The sequence below is a fragment of the Natrix helvetica genome (genome assembly GCF_964273705.1).
Source record: "Natrix helvetica genome assembly, chromosome: 3".
NCBI lineage: Eukaryota > Metazoa > Chordata > Lepidosauria > Squamata > Natricidae > Natrix > Natrix helvetica.
The window spans coordinates 97985484-98006767 of record NC_138549.1 but is presented as its reverse complement, the minus strand read 5'-3'; the positions used below and the strand labels follow the sequence as shown (position 1 = coordinate 98006767).

The 21284-nt window shown below is 37.3% G+C and overlaps 1 protein-coding gene across 2 annotated transcripts in view; it reads left to right on the top strand.

The window, feature by feature from the left end:
- The window catches only part of ST6GALNAC3 (ST6 N-acetylgalactosaminide alpha-2,6-sialyltransferase 3), a 340250-nt gene that overhangs the window by 130393 nt on the left and 188573 nt on the right, over positions 1–21284 (top strand). Inside the window, exon 2 of one of the 2 annotated variants that reach the window (XM_081948925.1) lies at positions 15499–15693. The exons of the other annotated variant lie outside the window; for it this stretch is intronic. Within the exon in view, the coding sequence (XP_081805051.1) occupies positions 15499–15693 (195 nt within the window). The remainder of the gene's footprint in view (positions 1–15498; positions 15694–21284) is intronic. 2 annotated transcript variants of the gene reach the window in all.

Here is a 21284-nt window from a genome sequence, read left to right as displayed (position 1 = left end):
TATAATGAAATCATGTTTGCACTTTCTTTCATGTGGCTTCATGAATATGATTTGGGCCTTTGGTCTGTAGTCATTATTTATATAATCTATTAAATAAAAATAGTAAATATATATATCTGAACATCATGTCATAAACTAAGTGCTATACATCCCAAAGTGACTTCATTCAGGCTAATGAAAGCAGCGTGGAACATATTTCCTGATTATGAACATAATATGAATAAGATATTCTGGACTGATCTTTTTCTATTATTCTAATCATATTTCTTCCTTATATAGTATAGAATATTTAAATAACATTATATATTTTATTTTAGTCCCCCACCACCACTTGTTCTCAGTTGCTTTAGTGACTTAATATATAGGATGCATTCCTACTATTCCCAAGTACTAACAAATATGATTTTAATGCATAAATTCAAATATGAATTTAATCCATATTGGGTTCATGCCTAAGCCACCTAAAGTCACCTTGTAGGGGAGATAGTTTTAAAATGTAATAAATACAATGAATAAGAAATAAAATAAAAAATATTAGTCTTTGACCTATTCAGGTAGGAATAGGAACCAGATGTTGTTTGGCTAGAAAGTTGCTTGGGCTTCAAAATATTTTGGTTGACCCGTATGCTCTTGAGTTTCATCACAAAACAAATACAATACAATACAATACAATACAATACAACACAACACAACACAACACAACACAATACAATACAATATAATAGCAGAGTTGGAAGGGACCTTGGAGGTCTTCTAGTCCAACCCCCTGCCTAGGCAGGAACTGTATACCATTACAGACAAATGGCTGTCCAACATCTTCTTAAAGACTTCCAGTGTTGGGGCATTCACAACCTCTGGAGGCAAGCTGTTCCACTGATTAATTGTCCTAACTGTCAGGAAGTTTCTCCTCAGTTCTAAGTTGCTTCTCTCCTTGATTAGTTTCCACCCATTGCTTCTTGTTCTACACTCAGGTGCCTTGGAGAATAGTTTGACTCCCTCTTCTTTGTGGCAACCCCTGAGTTATTGGAACACTGCTATCATGTCTCCCCTAGTCCTTCTTTCTCTTAAGCTAGACATACCCAGTTCCTGCAACCGTTCTTATAAAGAAATAGATAAAATGACTTAAGGTAGAATATCACATTAAGATGCCATAACACACTGCTTTTTTTCTCTATTTGTGGTGAGCCTTTCCTAAGGCATCTCGTGATGACCTTTAGAAAGATCCAATTCCTGGAGAATGAATAATCAGATAATTTTAAATGTTGCACATAGCAAGAAAAGACATGATGTGCTCTTAGCATTAAGGCTTGTTGCCGTGGCAATTATCTCAGGTAAACAAGTTAAGGGGGTTAGGCCATGTTAACCTCCAGCGATTTTGTGGAAGCACCAGGTAAGGACGATTCAATAATAATTTTCTAATTAATTTGCCGGTCGAATGTATTCATGGGCATTTAGCAACAAATATGCTCGCTTGGAGAGGCAACTTAACTGAACACCTTGAACTATGTATTTATAATTTTAAAAGGGGAGGATAATTTACTGTTTCTTCTTTTTCTTTTTCTTTTTTCAGCACCCAGCCAGGGTGGATCCTACATGCTAAATATTAAATTTATTTAATCACCGTTTCCTCTTTTTTTTATACACCATGTTTTTTTTTCTTTTTTGCTGTTGCTGGTTTGAATGTATGATTTTGTTTCATTTCATTCTGTTTGTTTTTCTGTTTTGTTTTTTACTTTTTATGATAGTACAATAAATAATATTTTTAAAAAATAATTCATTAATTCGGGGGTTTAGATGTGGATAACCAATAGATACGCACACCTTAAACATGTACGTGTTCATGTATTTATCCTAAGAATTTATCAACTCATCTATAGTGAAGAGTGGGACCCTCACACAGAGTTCTAACATAAATTGTTCTCTGCACACCTGCTATATAGTGTGATTCTGGACACGTCTGCACAGATTTGACTTTTGAAATGTCCTTATTTCAGATTGATTGTGCACTTAATTGGGGTAGAAAGAGGTTGCCTCTGGGCCTTGGCTATAGTGAGTAGGGCTGAATATTTTTTTTAAAATCCTTTTGGCATTTTTCAGTGACTGGAAAAATTAGGGCCTTAAGCATCCTGTAGAAAATTGTGCCTTTAAAATCTCATCATCCCGCTTTCACAAGGCCAGAATGCAATTTTTATGTTTTACAAGAAATGGAAAATAGTGTGTTAAGTTTCTGCAAACTCTTCCCAGACATATCAAAGGCAAAACCAAATGGGTTCAAAAATGTCAGCTGTGCTAACAGTTTGCAAAAAGTTAGCAGCAAACAACCTGAAAAAAAAGGCCGTTACACCTAGTTCTAATTTATTGACCACAATTGGGGTTGGGAACTCGGTCGTTAAGCGAAGCAGTTGCTAAGTGACACTAACACAAGTTGTGATTTAACTTCAACTTTTCTCTACTTTACAGACTTGTGATGGTCATATATGGGAGGGTTGGTGGCAAGGTTGCTTTTCCAATATTGTAACTGAACAGTCAGTAAACAAGGCAGTCATTAAATAAGGACTATCTACTAAAATAAGGGATGGGGGGAATAATTCCGCCATTCCAAAAGTACTTCATACTACATGGGTGGGAGAAAATGACATCAAAATTTAAACTTCAGTTTCATTGTGAATAGGATTTTTATTTGATACACAGCAGCCCTTGGAATTATTCTAGAATAACTTTGCCTCTTTTTTTTTTTTTTACTAAATTCTTTTAATATTGTCGCAAGAAGTCAGAGTTCAGTCCATTCGAAGGCGCTCTGATGACTTCAAACTGAGTGGTGAGTAGAGCTGGGTTGCCCACCTCTAGCCTAAGAGCATTCATTGTAGACAATTATTTATGCAGTTCTTTTCGAACAGAAGACATATGAAAACACTCTGCCTAATAATAGTGTACGAAATCTTTTCTACTTTGTTTATGACCATTCACCTCATTTTTTCCTATAGGTTAAAATGTATGAGATAACATAGAGCAGGGGTCAGAAAACTGCGGCTCTGGAGCCGCATGTGGCTCTTTCCTCCCTCTGCTGCGGCTCTGTCACTGCAGCTTTTGGTTATGACAGATAGAGTAAAAAGTATGCCGTGCTAGGAGGAGACTCTATGGTGGGGGAACTGAACTTCCGGTCAGCTCCAGAATTGAACAGGGGGCTTCCGGTTAGGACCTTTGTGGCTCCCAGTGTTTTCTTTTCTGTGGGAAATGGATCCAAATCAGTGACGTGCGGTGAGCTTTACGGCTGGTGAGACTGGTGACGTCATCAGCATGAGCCGCGGTCCCCTTCATGTTGACTCAGGAAGGAGGGGAATGGGACCACGTCAGCCTCCCTCCTGCGCACATCCCATTCCCCGCCTTCCTAAGTCAACATGAAGGGGACCGCGGCTCACGCTCCGTGATTCCCTTCATGTTGACTCAGGAGTCAGGAAGGAGGGGAATTCCCCTCCTTCCTGACTCCTGAGTCAACATGAAGGGGACAGCGGAGCGCGCTCCGCGGGACCATGGCTCACGCTCCGCTATCCCTCTTCCGCGATCTCTCCAGCCTCCCTCCTGCACACGTCCCATTCCCCGCCTTCCTAAGTCAACATGAAGGGGACCGCGGAGCGCGCTCCGCGATTCCCTTCATGTTGACTCAGGAGTCAGAAAGGAGGGGAATTCCCCTCCTTCCTGACTCCTGAGTCAACATGAAGGGGACCGCGGCTCGCACTCCGCAATCCCTCCAGCCTCCCATTCCCCGCCTTCCTAAGTCAACATGAAGGGGCCTGCGGAGCGCGCTCCGCTGGACCGTGGCTCACTCTCCACGATCCCTCCTCCGCGATCCCTCCAGCCTCCCTCCTGCGCACATCCCATTCCCCGCCTTCCTAAGTCAACATGAAGGGGACCACGGAGCGCGTCCCCTTCATGTTGACTTAGGAAGGCAGGGAATGGGACGTGCGCAGGAGGGAGGCTGAGGCTAGAGGAGTCTCCTGCACAAGTGGTCCCATTCTCCTCCTTCCTGACTCCTGAGTCAACATGAAGGGGACCATGGAGCGCTCCCATTCCCAACCATGTGTGCAGAAGGCTCCTCAGCGCCTTTCCCCTTTTAAAAAATTTTTTCATGATGAGAGTGGCGCCGCTCTGCCTCCCCTGCCTCCCCTGACCGCACATCCCTGGTCCAAATGGCTCTTTGAGTGTTTAAGTTTGCCGACCCCTGACATAGAGGAATGATGCTAATTTCTAACGCTGTTTATGTCAGGAGCATCTTAAGATATAGCTTTATGTTCATGAAACAATTTCAGGGGTTCAAAAGTAAACCTTCAAATAGTGATGGGAAATGTAAAGAGCAAAAATACAGTATGAATCAGTGCAGGGTACAGCAAGGGTAGAAAAAGGCAATTAAGTATAGTGAGCGTAGTTGGTTACTATAGATTTAGCTGGGTTTCATTATTCATTGTCTTCTACTTACAGGTAGTTCTCGACTTACGACTGGTCATTTAGCTTAGCGACCTTTAAGTTATGATGGTCTCCCATAAAAGGTACTTATGGCCTGTATTCAAAATTCTGACAGCTGGTCAACCGCTCATCCCTGTGGTCATGTGATTGACTTTGAATGCTCAAAAGCTGGCCCATGTTTACAGCTGTTTGCAGAGTCCCACAGTCATATCGCCACATTCACAATGTTTTTTTGTTACTAGAAACTTGGAAACAGTTTCCAGTAGAAAGAGAGAGAAAAATGCTCATTGTGGACAATTGGGTTGGCTTAACATTAATGACCATCACAAAAAGTGTTGCAAAATCACTCAGTCACATGGTTGCCTTGACTTACAACTGTCCTGATATACAGTGGAAATACTGTGTTTCCTTGCAGTTGTAAATTGATAATTACTTTTGGTTTCACTTGCTTACCATTTTGTAATCCTTTTCAATCCTTTGACTAATACTGTTTACCATAGAAGGGAACAGCATGATTCACGTGCCTATCTATAGGTAGTCCTTGACTTACAACCATTCATTTAGTGACCATTTGAAGTTACAATGACACTGAGAAAAGTGGCTTTTGACCATTTTTCACATTTGAACATTGCAGCGCGTCCCCATAATCACGTGATCAGAATTTAAATGCTTGGCAACTGCTCATATTTATGACGGTTGCAGTGTCCTAAGATCATGTGATCACCTTTTGTGAGCTGACAAGCAGAGGCAATGGGGAAGCTGGATTCGCTTAACAAGTGGGTTACTAACTAAACAACTGCAATGATTCACTGAACAACTGTGACAAAAAAGCTTGTAAAATGGAGCTAAACTCACTTAACAACTGTCTTGCCTAGCAACGGAAATGTTGGGCTCAATTGTGATCATAAGTCTTAAGTCGAGGACTACCTATCAGTATAGTGTCATCATTGTGAACCTTAATCCAAAGTCATAACCTTATGGAATGAGAGGTCATATTATATACACAAAACAAAACGACATACAACAATACATGGTTTGGGAGAGAAAGAGTTAATGTTGTTTTAATAGTATACACACTTTTATTAAGCCCAAGAATGACTATTATTGGTGCCGCACATTTTTGAAACACCTAAAACTTTGCAAAAAAGGTATAAAAATGAAGTGGAAATTGAAGAGTTAAAATTGTTGATAGGTGTGGAAAGCTCTCTGTCTTCATTCTAAGACACTGTGTTTTTTAAAAATCTGACAACTTTTAAGATACGTGGCTCTCCTTACTGGTTGGAGAAAGTTGGATTCTTTACTGGTTGTAAAGAATCTTTTAAAATCCAACTACATACCAACATGCATACATAGATGATGTAAGAGAATTAAGAATCCATTTATTGGGGGGGGAATCTGGGGTGGGCACAGAAGCATAACATATTTAGTTATGCTTAGTTAATGTTTAGTTAAACATTAAATTATAGACAGCATTCTAAATTGTTATCTGCTAATTTATGGACAGGCACAGTGTAAAAATATTAACATTTCAAATGAGCATCGATCTCGCTTACGCATTTGCTGTAAACACTCACTTTGTGGAGGCTGCAAATTATGACTAGCAGCAGTGTCCTTGGATGTTTGTGTCTGCATGTCTATATGAATGTATATCCATAGAGAGAAGGAAAGAGAAAGTGAATGGAAGAAGAGTATCCATATTTCAAGGGAAATATGGCAGCTTTTATCCTCAAATGTCTACTAAATCTGGTTGCCTGTCAGAGAAATATGGCTTTGCCAATTCTTTTTGAAGCCATAATAATCTTTTTGTTTTATTTCTTCTTTCAAGTCAAAAGTGCTGTGGAATGACCTCTTTCTCCCTTTTTGCTTTGAGAGGAAACTGCTATTCTGTTGGAACTTTAAATCCTTTTTGGTTATTTGGGTGTGGTCTGAAGGATAAGAAGTCTTATGAAAAGCTCATCATGGAACTGATCCAATTTTATGATCTTTTTTTTGGTAGCAATTGTACAACCACAATTGAGCCCAACATTTCTGTTGCTAAACAAGACAGCTGTTAAGTGAGTTTTGTCCTATTTTGTGACCTTTCTTGCCACAGTTGTTAAGTAAATCACTACAGTTGTTAAGTTAGTGACACGGTTGTTAAGTGAATTTCAGATTTTAGAGATGTTTAAATGTTGCTTCAATATTCCAAGGAAATAGACAAGACAATATCTACATTTTGTGCTGAAGGAAGAACACGGTACACATACACTATATGACATTAACATTCTAATATTGCATAAAACTTCAGAGACTGCTTACTCAGGATTTTTCTTTGATGGTTATATTAACTTGGCATTAATTTGTAAATGCTTCTGGCAAGATGGGCATTGTGATTTTTGCTTGCTCTGTACATAAAGAACGGCATATATATAATATAAGTATTTTGCAGAACAACAGACTGTGAAAATCCTTCTTATTCTTGAGTGGCTTTTAAAAGGGAAATGAAGTGAAGAAACTGGTTTCTATAGTTAGCTGGAAATCAGACAGACTGGCTAGCGAGAGTATCTGAGCTATTTAAAGAAAAAGCAATTTTGTCCAACCAGTGATAGGCAATTGCTTAAAAGTTATGATTCCCTTCATTTTAAAATGCTTTCATAGCCACAAATGTTTTCACTGTCCATAGCTCAATGAAAAAGATAACAGGATTCAATTTTCCCCCCTCATATTCTGCAACAGTCTTTTCTAAGTTATGGCATATTTCCTGGGGAATGTGGAATCTGGGGCATTTGGATACTACCATGCTTATTTTATGCGTGAAAAGGACTTTTCTTTCACAATCAAAAAATAACAACGACGAAAAGAGATGGATGGAAGGGGAAAAATAGAAAATGTTATTGTTTAATACACTGTTTAAGTTGTTTAAGTAGAAGAAGATGGTGATCTCTTTGCTACATAATTGTGTCATTTAAGAGCAATATGTATAAATGGTTTGATCTTTTTATTTCCTGTATTAAAATGCAACAGGGATATTTCCTATTCCACTTTCCCTTCTCTTTCCCCTTCCTCATCCCCCTTCCTTCCTTCCTTCCTTCCTTCCTTCCTTCCTTCCTTTCTTTTTTCTTTCTTTCCCATTCCATTTTTCTCCCTTCCCCTCCTCCTCTCTCCTCTCCCTCCCCTTCCCACATTTCAATGAAACAACTCTTAACAGGCAGTATCAAATAAAACAAGTTTCACTCTAGTAGTTGTTAAAATAAAAGCAATTTATTAATTGCAGTCATTATTGTTTTCAAATGCATAACACATGAGTAAAATGAAATGAGGCCTGAAAACTGGTACCAATTTGATAATAAACTGTTACAATGTACTGTACAATTGAATTTATTACAGCTGTAAAAATAAATACGAATAAGCCAGGGGCTGTATTACATTTTAATACATCATCTAAGATATTCTGGGTTTTTACATTAATCTTTACTTTTAAAGTAAAGTCTTCTAGGTCAGCCACTATCACAAAACCAGCATGCATGTAGGCATGTTCTCGCGCTACAAATATTTGTATTATCCATTTGGTTAAATTTTGCACTTCATATCCAGGTCATGCCCAACATTTGTGAGTAAACAGATTATTAACCCTAGCTCTTGGAGGCCATTCTTAATGTTCTAATGTGCCCGCATGCCTCTCATGTTCTTATTCTTTTTTTTTATTACTGCTATTATCTTACCACAAAAAGATAGGGTATTTTTGCTGAACATATTATCTGATTTTTCCAATAAATCAAAGAAAACAAAAGACAGGCTTAACATCTAAATATTTCAGTGGCTCAACATATAAGAGGTTCTGGGGAATAAACCTTATCATCCCCCACTTTTTTATTGCCCTTGGAGGGCTTCAGAAGATGGAAGAATAACAAGCAAAGTCATTTTGTTTACACAGGGATCAGTTGAAGTTTTCAGCCCTTAGTAATTTTCTATTCATCAAGACTCTTAAAATATCTCAAACAAATACACTAATTTGAGAGTAATCAGAAAAGGGGGAAAATATTTGTGTGCGTGCGAGAGAGAGAGAGAGAGAGAGAGACTGTAAACAAAATGTAGCTTGGAAGTGGCTTTCCCCTGTTTATAGCTTATGACTGGACCAAATTAATTTTGAGTTATTCAGTCAACCAATGGTTATAGAAACTAGACATGACAGAAATTAAGAATGGTGCATTTATGGGCCCAAATGCATCTGCAACATTTCTTACGACACTCATAGCAATCAAACAAGTATGGTAAATATTCATTTATAATATTCTATTATTTCAACATTAGTCAGCACATCATTTTAGATAAGATTATCCTAACTTTACTTACAGAAAGTTACACAGATTTTTTTTAAACTCATTTGAGTTCATGTCACAGGTAAGATTTAAACCAATAACTTTTTATACAAATACCGGTATCATAACAGTTAGCATCCAGATGCAACCACTTGTACTAAATTTTAAGTCTAAAGAGGTATACCAAAACATACTGAAGTATATTTCTTCAGTAAATGCTGAAGAAATACTAATTAAATTTGAAATTAACCCTCACCCTGAACAATAATACTATCATTTATAGCATACCAAGTCTTGGAAGACATGTAATATAATAATTAGTGAAAAATATAACTATTTCCATTCTAGACATGAACTAATGAATAGTTGAGTTAATAAGAAATTGAACAATTTAGCCTTATATTTAAAAGAAAATGGAAATGACACAATTATATTCTTTTTCAGGAATGTGACATATCTACATATATCTAATTTATTTATTTATTTATTTATTTATTCACATTTCTAAACCGCCCCCTCTCCCAAAAAGGGACTCGTAGGTATTGTAGGTATGTGGGCAATAGTATATTGTCTAACATGACAGTGTCCAGATTAGAGAACTTTGGTATACAGAATAGCATAAACATGTTTGCAGTACCTGTCAAAACATGCTCAAATAAATAAATTAGCAAAAAGTGGATATGACTAAGGATCATAACCTAGTCTACAATACCTTTTCTACAATACAAAGAAAGCATTATTTGAAAGCCTTGAGTGAAAACATTCATGATGGTTAGCCATTCTCTGGTCAAGGTCCAATCGCTGACAACAATAGAAAATGGAAGAATGTGACTTGGAACGTAAAAAGAGTAAATGAATTAACAGATGAAATGAAAGAAAAATAAACATGTTGCATTTGTGAAACTAAGAGACAGAGAAAGGAAACAATAGATATCAAAGAAGATTGACTAATTTTGTTGAGAGGAGTTGATGAATATATGCAGCGAAGTGAAGGTGTAGGTTTAATTATAAATACAATGGCTAAAGTGGATCTCAGAAAGTATGAATGTACATAGTAATTCCAAGGTCCCAAAATGAATAGAATTATCATTATTAGTATCAGCTTTCAAAAGATCTGTACAAACATAGAAAAATAATTAAAAAAAGAATGGGTAATTTGACTGAATAGCTGGACATATTGAGTTTGTGAACGGTACAAGAATAATGAGAGGCTCTGAATATGATCAGCCCCATTTGGTAAACCAGACCAGGAAATCAGTTCCTCTGGAAGACTAATGCTACTACTTATATTGTGATTGGCTATAATTAGAGATTCTTGCAAGTGTGATTGTTCTTTACCTTTTCCTCCTTTCTATATCGGTTGTCTGACTCAGCTGCTTCCTAATGTTATTTCATACTGGACTTTAAACATGATTCAGTACTTCTTGCCTAATAATGGTTCCTTCATATCTCTGTCAAGATCATTTTGACACTGAATGTCAGGAATTGATCTTGAAGAAAAATAGATATGGAGAAAATGAAGTGGCGGGAACAGAAATTATTACTTCTGTAGGAAAGAATATTAGAATATGAATTAATCTCCGCACAGAAGGAATGGAAAGTGGATTTAAGAAGGAAAAAAGACTATTTGGGATGGAATGAAATACTTTTCACACCACAAAAATGATGTGGCATAAATATGTGGCATAATGAAATGAGTTTCTAGTTTAAGAAAAAGTGCTTATCAGGTGACGCTGCAAAAATTAGTAAATCAAATATATTGCACAATGTATGTAGAGGGAAGAATATAAAAGAAAGCCAAGCACTGTTACGGTTAAAAGAGATAAAGAAAATGCAGAGTGATTTTTGATGGAAATGAAAAAAAATGGAGGTGGGAAAAAGCACTCAATGAAGAGCCTATATACAAGAGAGATTAGAATCAATCAAAGGAAAGATTGATCTGGAATGAAACTCAAATGAGAGAATGCTAAAAGCAATATTTTAGAGATCCGTATGGGAATAGTAGTGATGTATCATATAATGGAATTAAAAATAAAATTTAAAAGATGGAAAGGAAGTCATAAATGTCAGAATGATGAAAAATTCTGATGGTATGGTTATAAGTGTAGGGAATATAATTTGAGAAGTGTTGAAATATGGATATGTTTTTTTTTTTTACGAAGCATCTCTGAAGCTTGTTTAATGTGTGTTTGGAGACTGGGAAAACTGATGAATGAAACAATGCTGTTAATATTCCCCTATATAAAAGATAAGCAGAATGAAAATACGTTTTTATTTCTCTATTTTTTATTTTATTCATAAGGAAGTTAAAATGCAAAACTAAAAAAAACCCACAAAAAACAATGAAGATATTGCTGTGTTTTCCCCAAAATAAGACAGGGTCTTATTTTCTATTGACGCCTAAAATAAGCGCTTGGCCTTATTTTTGGGGAGGTCTTATTATTTTTGAGATTCAGGAGGCACCCTTAACCTCAGCCTGCAGATCAGCTGATCCAGAGATGGCCGTAAGTTCTGTTTGTGGCACACTCTTGCCAGCCCTAGTGTCGCCTGCATCTCTTTTTGCGGCCATTACTAAGAAAAGAGGTGTGGTAGCTAGGGTTTGTGGGAATGACCTCTGTGAGGTTGTTCCGCGTGGATGGCAGGGGTGTGTGGGGCATGTTTTCCCCTCCCCCCCAGGAAATGGAGGGGACTGGCTGCGCATGCATTTAAATATTTTAGGGGAGGGCTTATTTTGGGAGAGGGCTTATTTTAGCACATGCATTCAAAAGCCCGATTGGGTTTAATATCCAGGGAGGTCTTATTGTTGGGGAAACAGGGTAAAAATTTCATTGAAAAGAAAAAACCAACACATATACACGTTATCCCCCTATTTGAATACTGATTAATACATTACTACAATATTGATTCCCAACCCTTGCGAAACCCCCCACCCCAAGTTTTAAACAAATAAATATTTGAAAATTATTTACCTGTCATCTATATACTATATTAATGACAAAATATTTAACAGGAATAATAATAAAAAGACAATTTCAAATCCTCTGTTAATCAGAGAATTATTGTTATTATAATCAAAATCTTCATTTCTTGGCCAAGGGAGAAAGTGTAGTCCAAAGACATTTTCCATGGTCATATGACCAGCATGACTATATGCCAAAGGGGCATGGAATGCTGTTACCTACCCACCGAAGTATTAATCTACACACATTTGTGTGGTTCTGAACTGCTGGGTGGGCAGGAGTGCAGGAATGGGAGCTCACCCATTTCATGGTGCACAGCTCGCGAACCCGAGCTGTCAGCTTTCCTTGATCATTCTGTTTCTCTATTTAGGTAAGGAAATAATTTTGAAATGATGACTCAACAGGGCATGGGTTATCTAATAAAGATCAAAAGCCAAAGCAAATTCAGGAAGGAAGAGTGAGTGATGGAGAGGAAGGGGAATATGAAGAAGGAGCAAGGTTTAATGGAATTGAAGAGAACCTCAATAGGAAAAAAAGGAGTAGTTTAAAGAATGAAAAGCAATATATAAAATAGTGTGTGGACATTATGGAAAGAAAGATGGGTTTTAAGTTATAGAGAGATACTATTACTGGTTTTTGTGTAAACCAAATTCCTCGACTTTTATTCAATATCGTATCTTTAAATTTTTTATTCGATATTCTTATTCTTTTCTTGTGATTTGCACAATGTTGCTTATCCAAAAAGGAAATAATATAATTCTTACATATATGTGCATATATGTACATATTACTAAGTTAACTTACATGTGATTATTGGGAGAAAGATATACAGTGGCATATTCCATTGCTAGATGTAGTATGCAGATTTAGTTATGGAATAATGGAGAAATTTATCATAAAAGAATCATTTGGTTATTGAAAATGAAATACAGTCTATTATTTTAAGAAAAAATAACATATGGCTCCAAGACATGATAAATATACTGCATAATGATAGATATTTGGCCTTGATTAAATTCTGCCCACACACAGCTTTACGGTATATGAAAATTGGCAATAGTTTCAATTTCCTGCTTTAGGAGGAAAGAAAAAGGAAAGTGCTGCATTCCTTTTCTGATTAGTACAATTTGGGGTTTTGTAGCTTGACTAACTAAGAGTGTATATGTATGTGTATATATGTGTATACACAAACGCACACATATATGTTTGAAATATGATTGAACTAGACTTTTATTCATTTTCATTCAAAGTACTACTAGAAAAAGCATAGGTCAAATCTGAAATTGCCTGTCTTTTGTCTTCAACACTCATAAATTTAATTCTAAAAAGAGTGATTCATCATGTCTTCTGTTTATTGATTTTGATATACACACTAGGCAGAATGATTCTGATTGCTTCAAGTGAGACAAGATCAGAGTTTTCTTATTATTGAGATTGAATTTTCAGAATTGCTAGAAAAGGATGGCAATACTCATAAGTTGCTTGGGTATATTAGGAGCGTGAAGAGGTTGTGTTCATCCCGTTTTATCCTATACCACATATTGATCGTAGCAATACTAAATTAATGCATGTTACACTTAGTAAACATCAACAAAAATGACTTATAAATGTAATTTTCTTTTTAATATTTGAATAGTGAAGCGTATGAAAGGATTGGAGCACATTAAAATTATTATAACTTGCTATTAAGGTTTTACTGAATCTTTTTGGTACTTATAATTTTTTAAATAAGATCATAATCCCTAGAAAAATGTTATTGGTATTAGCAAGTTATTTTACTGATACTTTTTTTTTTTGGTATAAATTCTGAGATGACAGGAATGTTCAGATTAAGGTAAAAAAAAATACGACCAGTTTAATCATGTTGAAAGACTGGGGATGGAGTCATGGTTGTGAAGTTACACCAAATGGCATTTGGTGAAGCAAAGAGGAGAGAATAAAATTTTTAATGTTGATTCTATTAATATCCGACTACATTATTTTTCTCCCAGAGAAAAACTGACCCATCAGGTAAATAGGTTTCTAGCCTTAAAACAAAATACAAATTGCAAAAAAAAAAAAATGTTACAGCAATTAGATGTCATGTTTTAAAAAACCAATAATTAGGACACAAGATGCAGTTCGCACTCATTAATTTATTTTCCTTGCCCGTTTAGAGTCATTCAATTGCTTTGAGTATGTAGAAGAAGAGCAGGAAAAGCTGGGGGATGGAGTTAAGCACATCATCAGCTTAGATTTTTAATGTTCCCACAAATGGCCCAACCCCTCCTGAATTCCACTCACCTTTATCTGGCACCAATTTAATGCTGAATTTTAATTGACTAGATTCTTGTATATAGACTTGAATAAATCTTCTATGCTTCAACCTAACAAAGATCCTGATTCTTTGCGCCTGACGCTGTAAAGTGATTAAACTGCTACACGTAGTATTTAAATAGGGAGATCTTAAGAAATATAAACTTGAAAATAGGTAATATGATTTTAACTTCTCACTTTATTCCAAAGTCATCCCAAACATGGTGCAGTACTCAGTGTTCTTACCAGGGGTGGGTTCCTGCCAGTTCTAACCTCTTCTATAGAAGAGGTTCCACAAATCTACAGTGCCGTTTAGAACTGGTTCCAGCTCCCTCCCCCTGCCCGTCCGCACATCATCAAGATGAAGAGGAAGAGGAGAAATTCTGGGAGTTGAAGTCCACAAATCTTAAAGCTGTCAAGCTTGAACACCCCTGGGTTTTTTTTTCTAAAGGGTTAGGGGATGCAAGGGTCTTGTAACTTGACAGCTTTAAAGCTTGCGTGCTTCAATGCCAGAGTTCCTGAGTCAACATGACTGGAGGAGGAATTCTGGGAGTTGAAGTCCACAAGTCTTAAAGCAGTCAAGTTGAACACCCCTGGGTTTTTTTTTCTAAAGGGTTAGGGGATGCAAGGGTCTTGTAACTTGACAGCTTTAAAACTTGCGTGCTTCAAATGGCAGAGTTTCTGAGCCAACATTTTGGTCTTTTGCTAAGCAAGAGCGTTGTTAAGTGAGTTTCACCACATTTTACAAGTTGGCTACGCCCACCTGGTCACATGACTGCCAAGCCACTCCCACTCGGTCACATGGCTAGCAAGCCACTCCCACCCAGTTACATGGCCATCAAGCCACTCCCACAAAGCAGGCCACACCTACAGAAGAGGTTCTAAAAAAATTTGAAACCCACCACTGGTTCTTACCATTATTATCTTGATATAGCTTGCTATGTTCCTATAAGCTACAGGGAATGAGGACTGCAGGGCTGTCCAAACTTGGCAACTTTAAGACCCATAGACCTCAACTCCCAAAATTCCCCAGCTAAACATTGAAGTTATATTTACAAATAGTCCTTGACTTAAAACCATTCGTTTAGTGACCATTTGAGGTTAACAATGGCGCTGCTATCTTTCACACTTACATTGCAACATGTCCGTGGTCACGATGATCAAAATTCGGATGTTTGGCAACTGGTTTGTATTTATGACGGTTGCAGTGTTCAGGGGGCAAAGTCAACGATGAAGCCAGATTCACTTAACAGCCATGTTAACTAACTTAACAACTGCAGGGATTCACTTAATAACTGTGGCAAGAAAGGTTGTAAAATGGGGCAAAGCTCACTGAACAACTGTCTTGCTTAGCAGTGGAAATTTTGGGCTCAGTTGTGGTTGTAAGGCAAGGACAATCTAGTTGGTTTTACGACTTAGGTTAAAAAATAAACTCGTATTGAGGTGGGTATTTTTTTTAATTATTATTTTTATCCCATTTGCAGCGCAAGGCCGTTGTTGTAATTGGCTTTACAGTCGCTCTTCTAATCGTCATCATTGCCCGCCTTACAAATGAAGTCAGCTTTCCTCTCATTCTCAGCTGCTTTGGACAATCCAGTGTCCAATGGATGCCATTTTCCCATACACAAAAACAACATCTAAGGGCTCACTATGGATACCTTAATGTGAAAAATCAAGAGGTAAGGATTCACGTGGTTATGTGATGTTCTTTCATAAATCTAGTTTTAAGCATTCTTTTTTTTATGTGGGTAAATGGAACTGTTAATTGAAAATGGAAATGTGATTAATTTTTTAAGCAACAAATTAAAATTAAGTAGTGGTAATTATTTATAGTAACTCTTTTTCCATGATTTTAAATCAAGTCATATACAAGTAGCTCTCGACTTACGACCACAATTGAACCTAAAATTTCCATTACTAAGCAAGACACTTGTTACGTGAGTTTGCTTCATTTTATGAACGCTTTGCCACAGTTATTAAGTGAAACATGGGGTCATTAAACGAATCTGGCTTTCCCCATTGACTTTGCTTGGTGGAAGCCTGCTGGGAAGATTACAGATGATGACCACATGATTCCACAGTGCAACCGTAAATACATGCCAGTTGCCAAGCACCTACACATTTTGATCACGAGACTGTATGGCTGCTGCAACGGTTGTAATGAGAAAAGGTCATAAGCGGGGGTGAAATTCAGCAGATTCTGACAGGTTCTGGAGAGCCGGTAGCGGAAATTTTGAGTAGTTTGAAGAACTGGCAAATGCCACCTCTGGCTGGCGCCAGAGTGGGGTGGTATGGAGATTTTGCAATAGCCTTCCCCCAAGAGTAGGGAGGGAATTTTGCAGTATCCTTCCGCTGGAGTGGGGAGGGAATGAAGATTTTGCAGTATCCTTCCTCTGCCACACCCACCAAGCCACACCCACAGAACCGGTAGTAAAAAAAAAAGAATTTCACTACTGGTCATAAGTCATTTTTTTCAGTGCCGTTGTAACTTCAAACAGTCGCTAAATGAGTGGTTGTAAGTCAAGGACTATCTATGTATAGAACAGGATTTACTATCTATTAAGTGAAGTTGGGATTTCAGCCTTGAATCAAGACCCTCAAGTGCTCTTACAAAGCAAAACAACTAGTTTGCCTTTGAAGGGATAAATAATATTTCAATTAGACTGTGACTTCCTTCAGTGAAGATTTTTCATTTAAGTGCAGCATCTTCATCATGAGGTATAATTAAAATATCCTCATTCATTAACTGCCGAGAAAAGACATACCTTGGCTAACTTTTGATTAAAGTTCTTTTCATGATGTGGTGCTATTGGAACACTAGACTGGTGGTGTAGCTATAGCAACAGTGATCAGAAACAATTTACACAAAGATACATATAGAACTGTTTACAGTCTAAATCATCTCTGACTTTGGGGTGATGCCAGTGGGAACCCAAGGTGAATTCACTCATTGCATATAATTTGCTAAACTCTTCTGAAAAACAGCTATTACAGACTTTGAAAGAATTAATCTGTAAATTAAGGATGCTGGTTTTCCCCCTTGAGAATACAATTACTATTTTTTCTCTAATGATACAATTTTAATTGATGAGCTGAAAGAATGCTCTATTAATTCTCTTAGATTCGGTAGATTAAATGGGTGTAATAAAGAGAAGAGAAAACATTTTTTTCTAATGATATAATTGTTTTTAAGATTTTTTTTAAAAAAATAGTCTCTAGAAAATTACATTTGTACTTTAAAATATTTTAAAGGCTAAAACAGAATTGTTATTCTTTTCATGTCACATGAGAGCATCCATGGGGAGAAGGTGGAGGGGCTGTTTATATAAACAACCATACAGCTAGTCCTTGACTTATAACCATTCATTTAGTGACCATTTGAAGTTACAATGCCACTGAAAAAAGGGACTTAGGACCGTTTTAGCACATACGACTGTTGCACAATCTCCTTGGTCACATCATGAAAATTAGGGTGCTTAGCAACTGGCATTTATTTATGATGGTGTTGTAGTAGTATCCTGGGGTCATGTGACCATCTTCTGGTAAATAAAGTCAATGGGGAAGCCAGATTCACTTAACAGCTGTGTTACTAGCTTAACAATTGTAGTGATTGATTTACAACTATGGCAGGAAAGGTTGTTAAGGGGGCAAACCTCACTTAAATACTGTCTTGCTTAGCAACAGAAATGTTGGGTTCTGTTGTAGTTGGGTTTTGACCTAGGCTTCCCAAGAGCATGAAGCAAACTCCTGGTCCTGACAAAACCCCCTTTTAATAAACACAGAATTTTCCTGTGAATTCTGCTCATTCACAGACAGCAAAGTCTTTCAAGGGAGGATTTACAGGCACAGACCTTATCTGGCATAGGGAGCTGACAGGCCAATATCTGCAAAACCTGGCAAGGAGTCTCGGAGAGTCATGACCCAATTAATCAAACTAATTGTCTCCTGCAAACTCCACTCCCCTTTCGCTCTTTTATTTCCTCTGGAAGGGACCATTTACCATCCACTTGTAGCCTTACTTCCAAGTCGACCCCTGTTTTTTAACTGTTCCCTTCTTCTGACAACTCTGTGCATGCGCACCCTGGGAACAGGTTCCAGCTGTTCATCTGCCTCACTGATGTCTGACTCTGAAGGCATCTGATAACTGGCATATGGCTCTGCCCCCCTCTCTGCCTCCGTCATAGAGCCCTTATCAGGGCCTGACCCAGACTTCAGGACTGGCCCATGTTCATCCCCAACTTCCTCACTGTCCGAATCTGCTGTCAGCTGCGCTGGCCACTAGTGGGCCACAACAAGTTCTAAGTCATGGACTAGCTATACTACCCATTTTAATCTATACTTTATATAGGTTCTCCATATCTATATCCTGGTGGAACTGGTAAATATGGGCTCTCACTAACAAGTGCTATTGTTATTGTTTGCGTGTGTATACTCGTCTTAGGAATGTATTTTATTCTCAGAGTTAAGTCTCACAAGGAACAACATTTTGAATTTTGGGAATGTTTGATTTTTTTTTATTTAAGTAATTTATTATTTTATCTCATGGAGCTCAGAATATAAGATTACAATTACAAAGTTGGGAACTGAACAGTCCCAGGCCAAGACAGAAAATCCAAAATTATGCCATAGTCACATGCAATAATCCTGATCCAATACATCATAAACTAACGAGGATTTTGGAAATGTGTGCATATAAGATAAGAATGAATAAAATACCTCTTTATTTTTAAATCACGGAAAAAGGGTCAAGATCTAAAGTAAAGCGGCATTCAAAATTATTTATTTAGCAAAGAGAGCAGATTTGTAATATTTTGCCTTGAAGATATACGTATGAAATTTAATTACATTATTGTAATATATTCATTATTGAATATACATTATTGTATATTCATGCTGGCTGGGGAATTCTGGGAGTTGAAGTCCACAAGTCTTAAAGTTCCCAAGTTTGGACACCCCTGTTTTAATGTATCATCTGTTTGATTATTATTCTGTTCTTCTTTGGGCTTTCTCAAATTTCCAATGACACCCCCCTTTGTTTTACTTTCCTCATTTATTTTGCATTTAATTTTATTTATTTTCATAATTTAGAAAAAAAAGCCTTGTTTTATTGATCTCTCTCTCCCTACCCTTATTTTCTCACTATGCAGTAGACACAGAAAAAAATCTGGTATCTAACATGGATTTTTATACGGAAAATGGGAATTAACTTCATTAGAATTGTATAAATTTGGGACCAGAAATGAAATCAGTATCTTGTGAAATGAAATCAACAAATCTACTTTCTTTTGCTTTGTTTTGTTTTTTAATATTGTCAAAATTGGTAGATAGATTACATTTAGAAATGATTTAATTAGTTTTGAATTGTCTTGTGTTCAATTATTTGAATAGGAATAGACAGGCTCAGGTTTACAGGCTTAATAGAGGCCATAGTACTCCTGTCTTAGCGCTACAAAGCAGGTTAACTCAGATTAACTCAGCAAAACCTGGCCCAGCAGCGGCCAGCTGAGCTGTTGGTGGACTCTGACAGCTCAGACCATTATGGGACTGCTCTGGAGGATGAGGAAGACTCTGGAGGGTGTTTGGAGTCAGAGCAGGAACTAGAGAGGTCTGTTGGCCACCAGGTGGAATCTGAGTCAGGGAGTAGTGAGGAAGAACAGAGGGGGGTTGTCCCTGTTGTGCGTATGCGTAGAATTGATAGGAGAAAGGAACAGCTGTGGAGAAGACGTCATGGAAGGAAGGAAGGACAGCTTGCTAAGGGCATGGCCCTCCCAAAGAGTTTATAGTTGGAGCGACGGGAGGGGAATCTTTGCAGGAAACAACAGTCTATTATACGAGCCGTTGAGAAAGCATTCTGTAAGTTTAATCTTGGGTTCTTGAAGATAACTTTCTAGGCTCCTAGGCAAGGGGTGGCTTTATGTAATTAGTTGTGGCCGACGTGGTAGCCAAGCCTGTGGTAGCCAAGCTTGTGTCTGCATATTCTTTGGAATCACGGGACAGAACAGGACAATACAAGGCAGTTGAAGTTTCTCTGATGTGGGGATGAAAGCAAAACTAACTTATTGTTTTGTCCTGCAATTATTTCTTTGGAAAAGCATTCCTTTATGTGGATGTTCACTGTGAACCACCATGACAGGAGAATGAATAATGGGAGAATGCTGCTTCTTTAAAACCTATGAAGACTTTCTGAACCTTGTTTTCCAGGAACTGTGAGGTAGAAAGAAGTATTTCATCAGATTTATTTCTTGCTTCTATTTTATGGAAGCAAAAACGTCATAAGATTCATTAGTTGCTTTCATTTTCTATCTTGACATTTTGAATCTATCTTGGACATAACTCTTTTATTTTGCTTACTGAAAGCAACATTTAATTTAAAACATTTTTAAAATTGTAAAATATTTAATCAATACGCGATAGCTTAGTTCTTCTTTGCTTTATGCTACTTTGTTTTCATTATTATTTCCTCATTAAACAGATGGTAGCGGCCAGCAGAATTTTTATTACAAGATGGATTTAATAAAACAAATGGTCTTTCTGGATATGAATTGTATTAGTATGATATGATATTTTATGTGTGCCACACAGAGTCACTTTTTCATGAAGTGGGCATATAAATTTGATGAATATACCCCATTAGGAACATCAAAATATATATTTTGAAAGAGGAAAAAAAACCCCATGGTGATCTGATTATGCTTTTTGAAAAATACATGATTACACAAGGAACACATACAATGATAACAATTATTTTCTTTCTGAATAGCACTTTATAGACATGACTGGTTTATTTACAGTCAACAACTAGTTTAGAGCAAAAATCGCTACTTATTGAGTTTTGTTTTATACATAAACAAAACATATGAAGGTAGTCCTCAAGATACTACAGCTCTCTTAATGAAAATAAACTGAACATATGAAGGTATTTCTCAAAATACGACAGGTCACTTAAAGAACATTCGAATTACAACACCGTAAAACCAGATATGACTCTGTTTCAAAGTGATGACAGCCGCAGCACTCCCCATTCACCTTCATTCACCCTTACAACAGACCATGGGGATGCTGCAGTCAGTGCCATCTTCCCTCTATTTACACACACACCCATCCTGTCCAAAAAAAACCCTCCCCATGCCCCCAGGAAGCAGCCATCATTTTCAGAGGTGTCTGACACTTCCTTGGGGAAATAGTGGCTGCTTTCAGAGCTTTCTGCTCTGGTCAACTGGCCGTCAGGAAACTGCAAACCCTCTCTTATCTCTTGGTAGGCTTTGGAAAC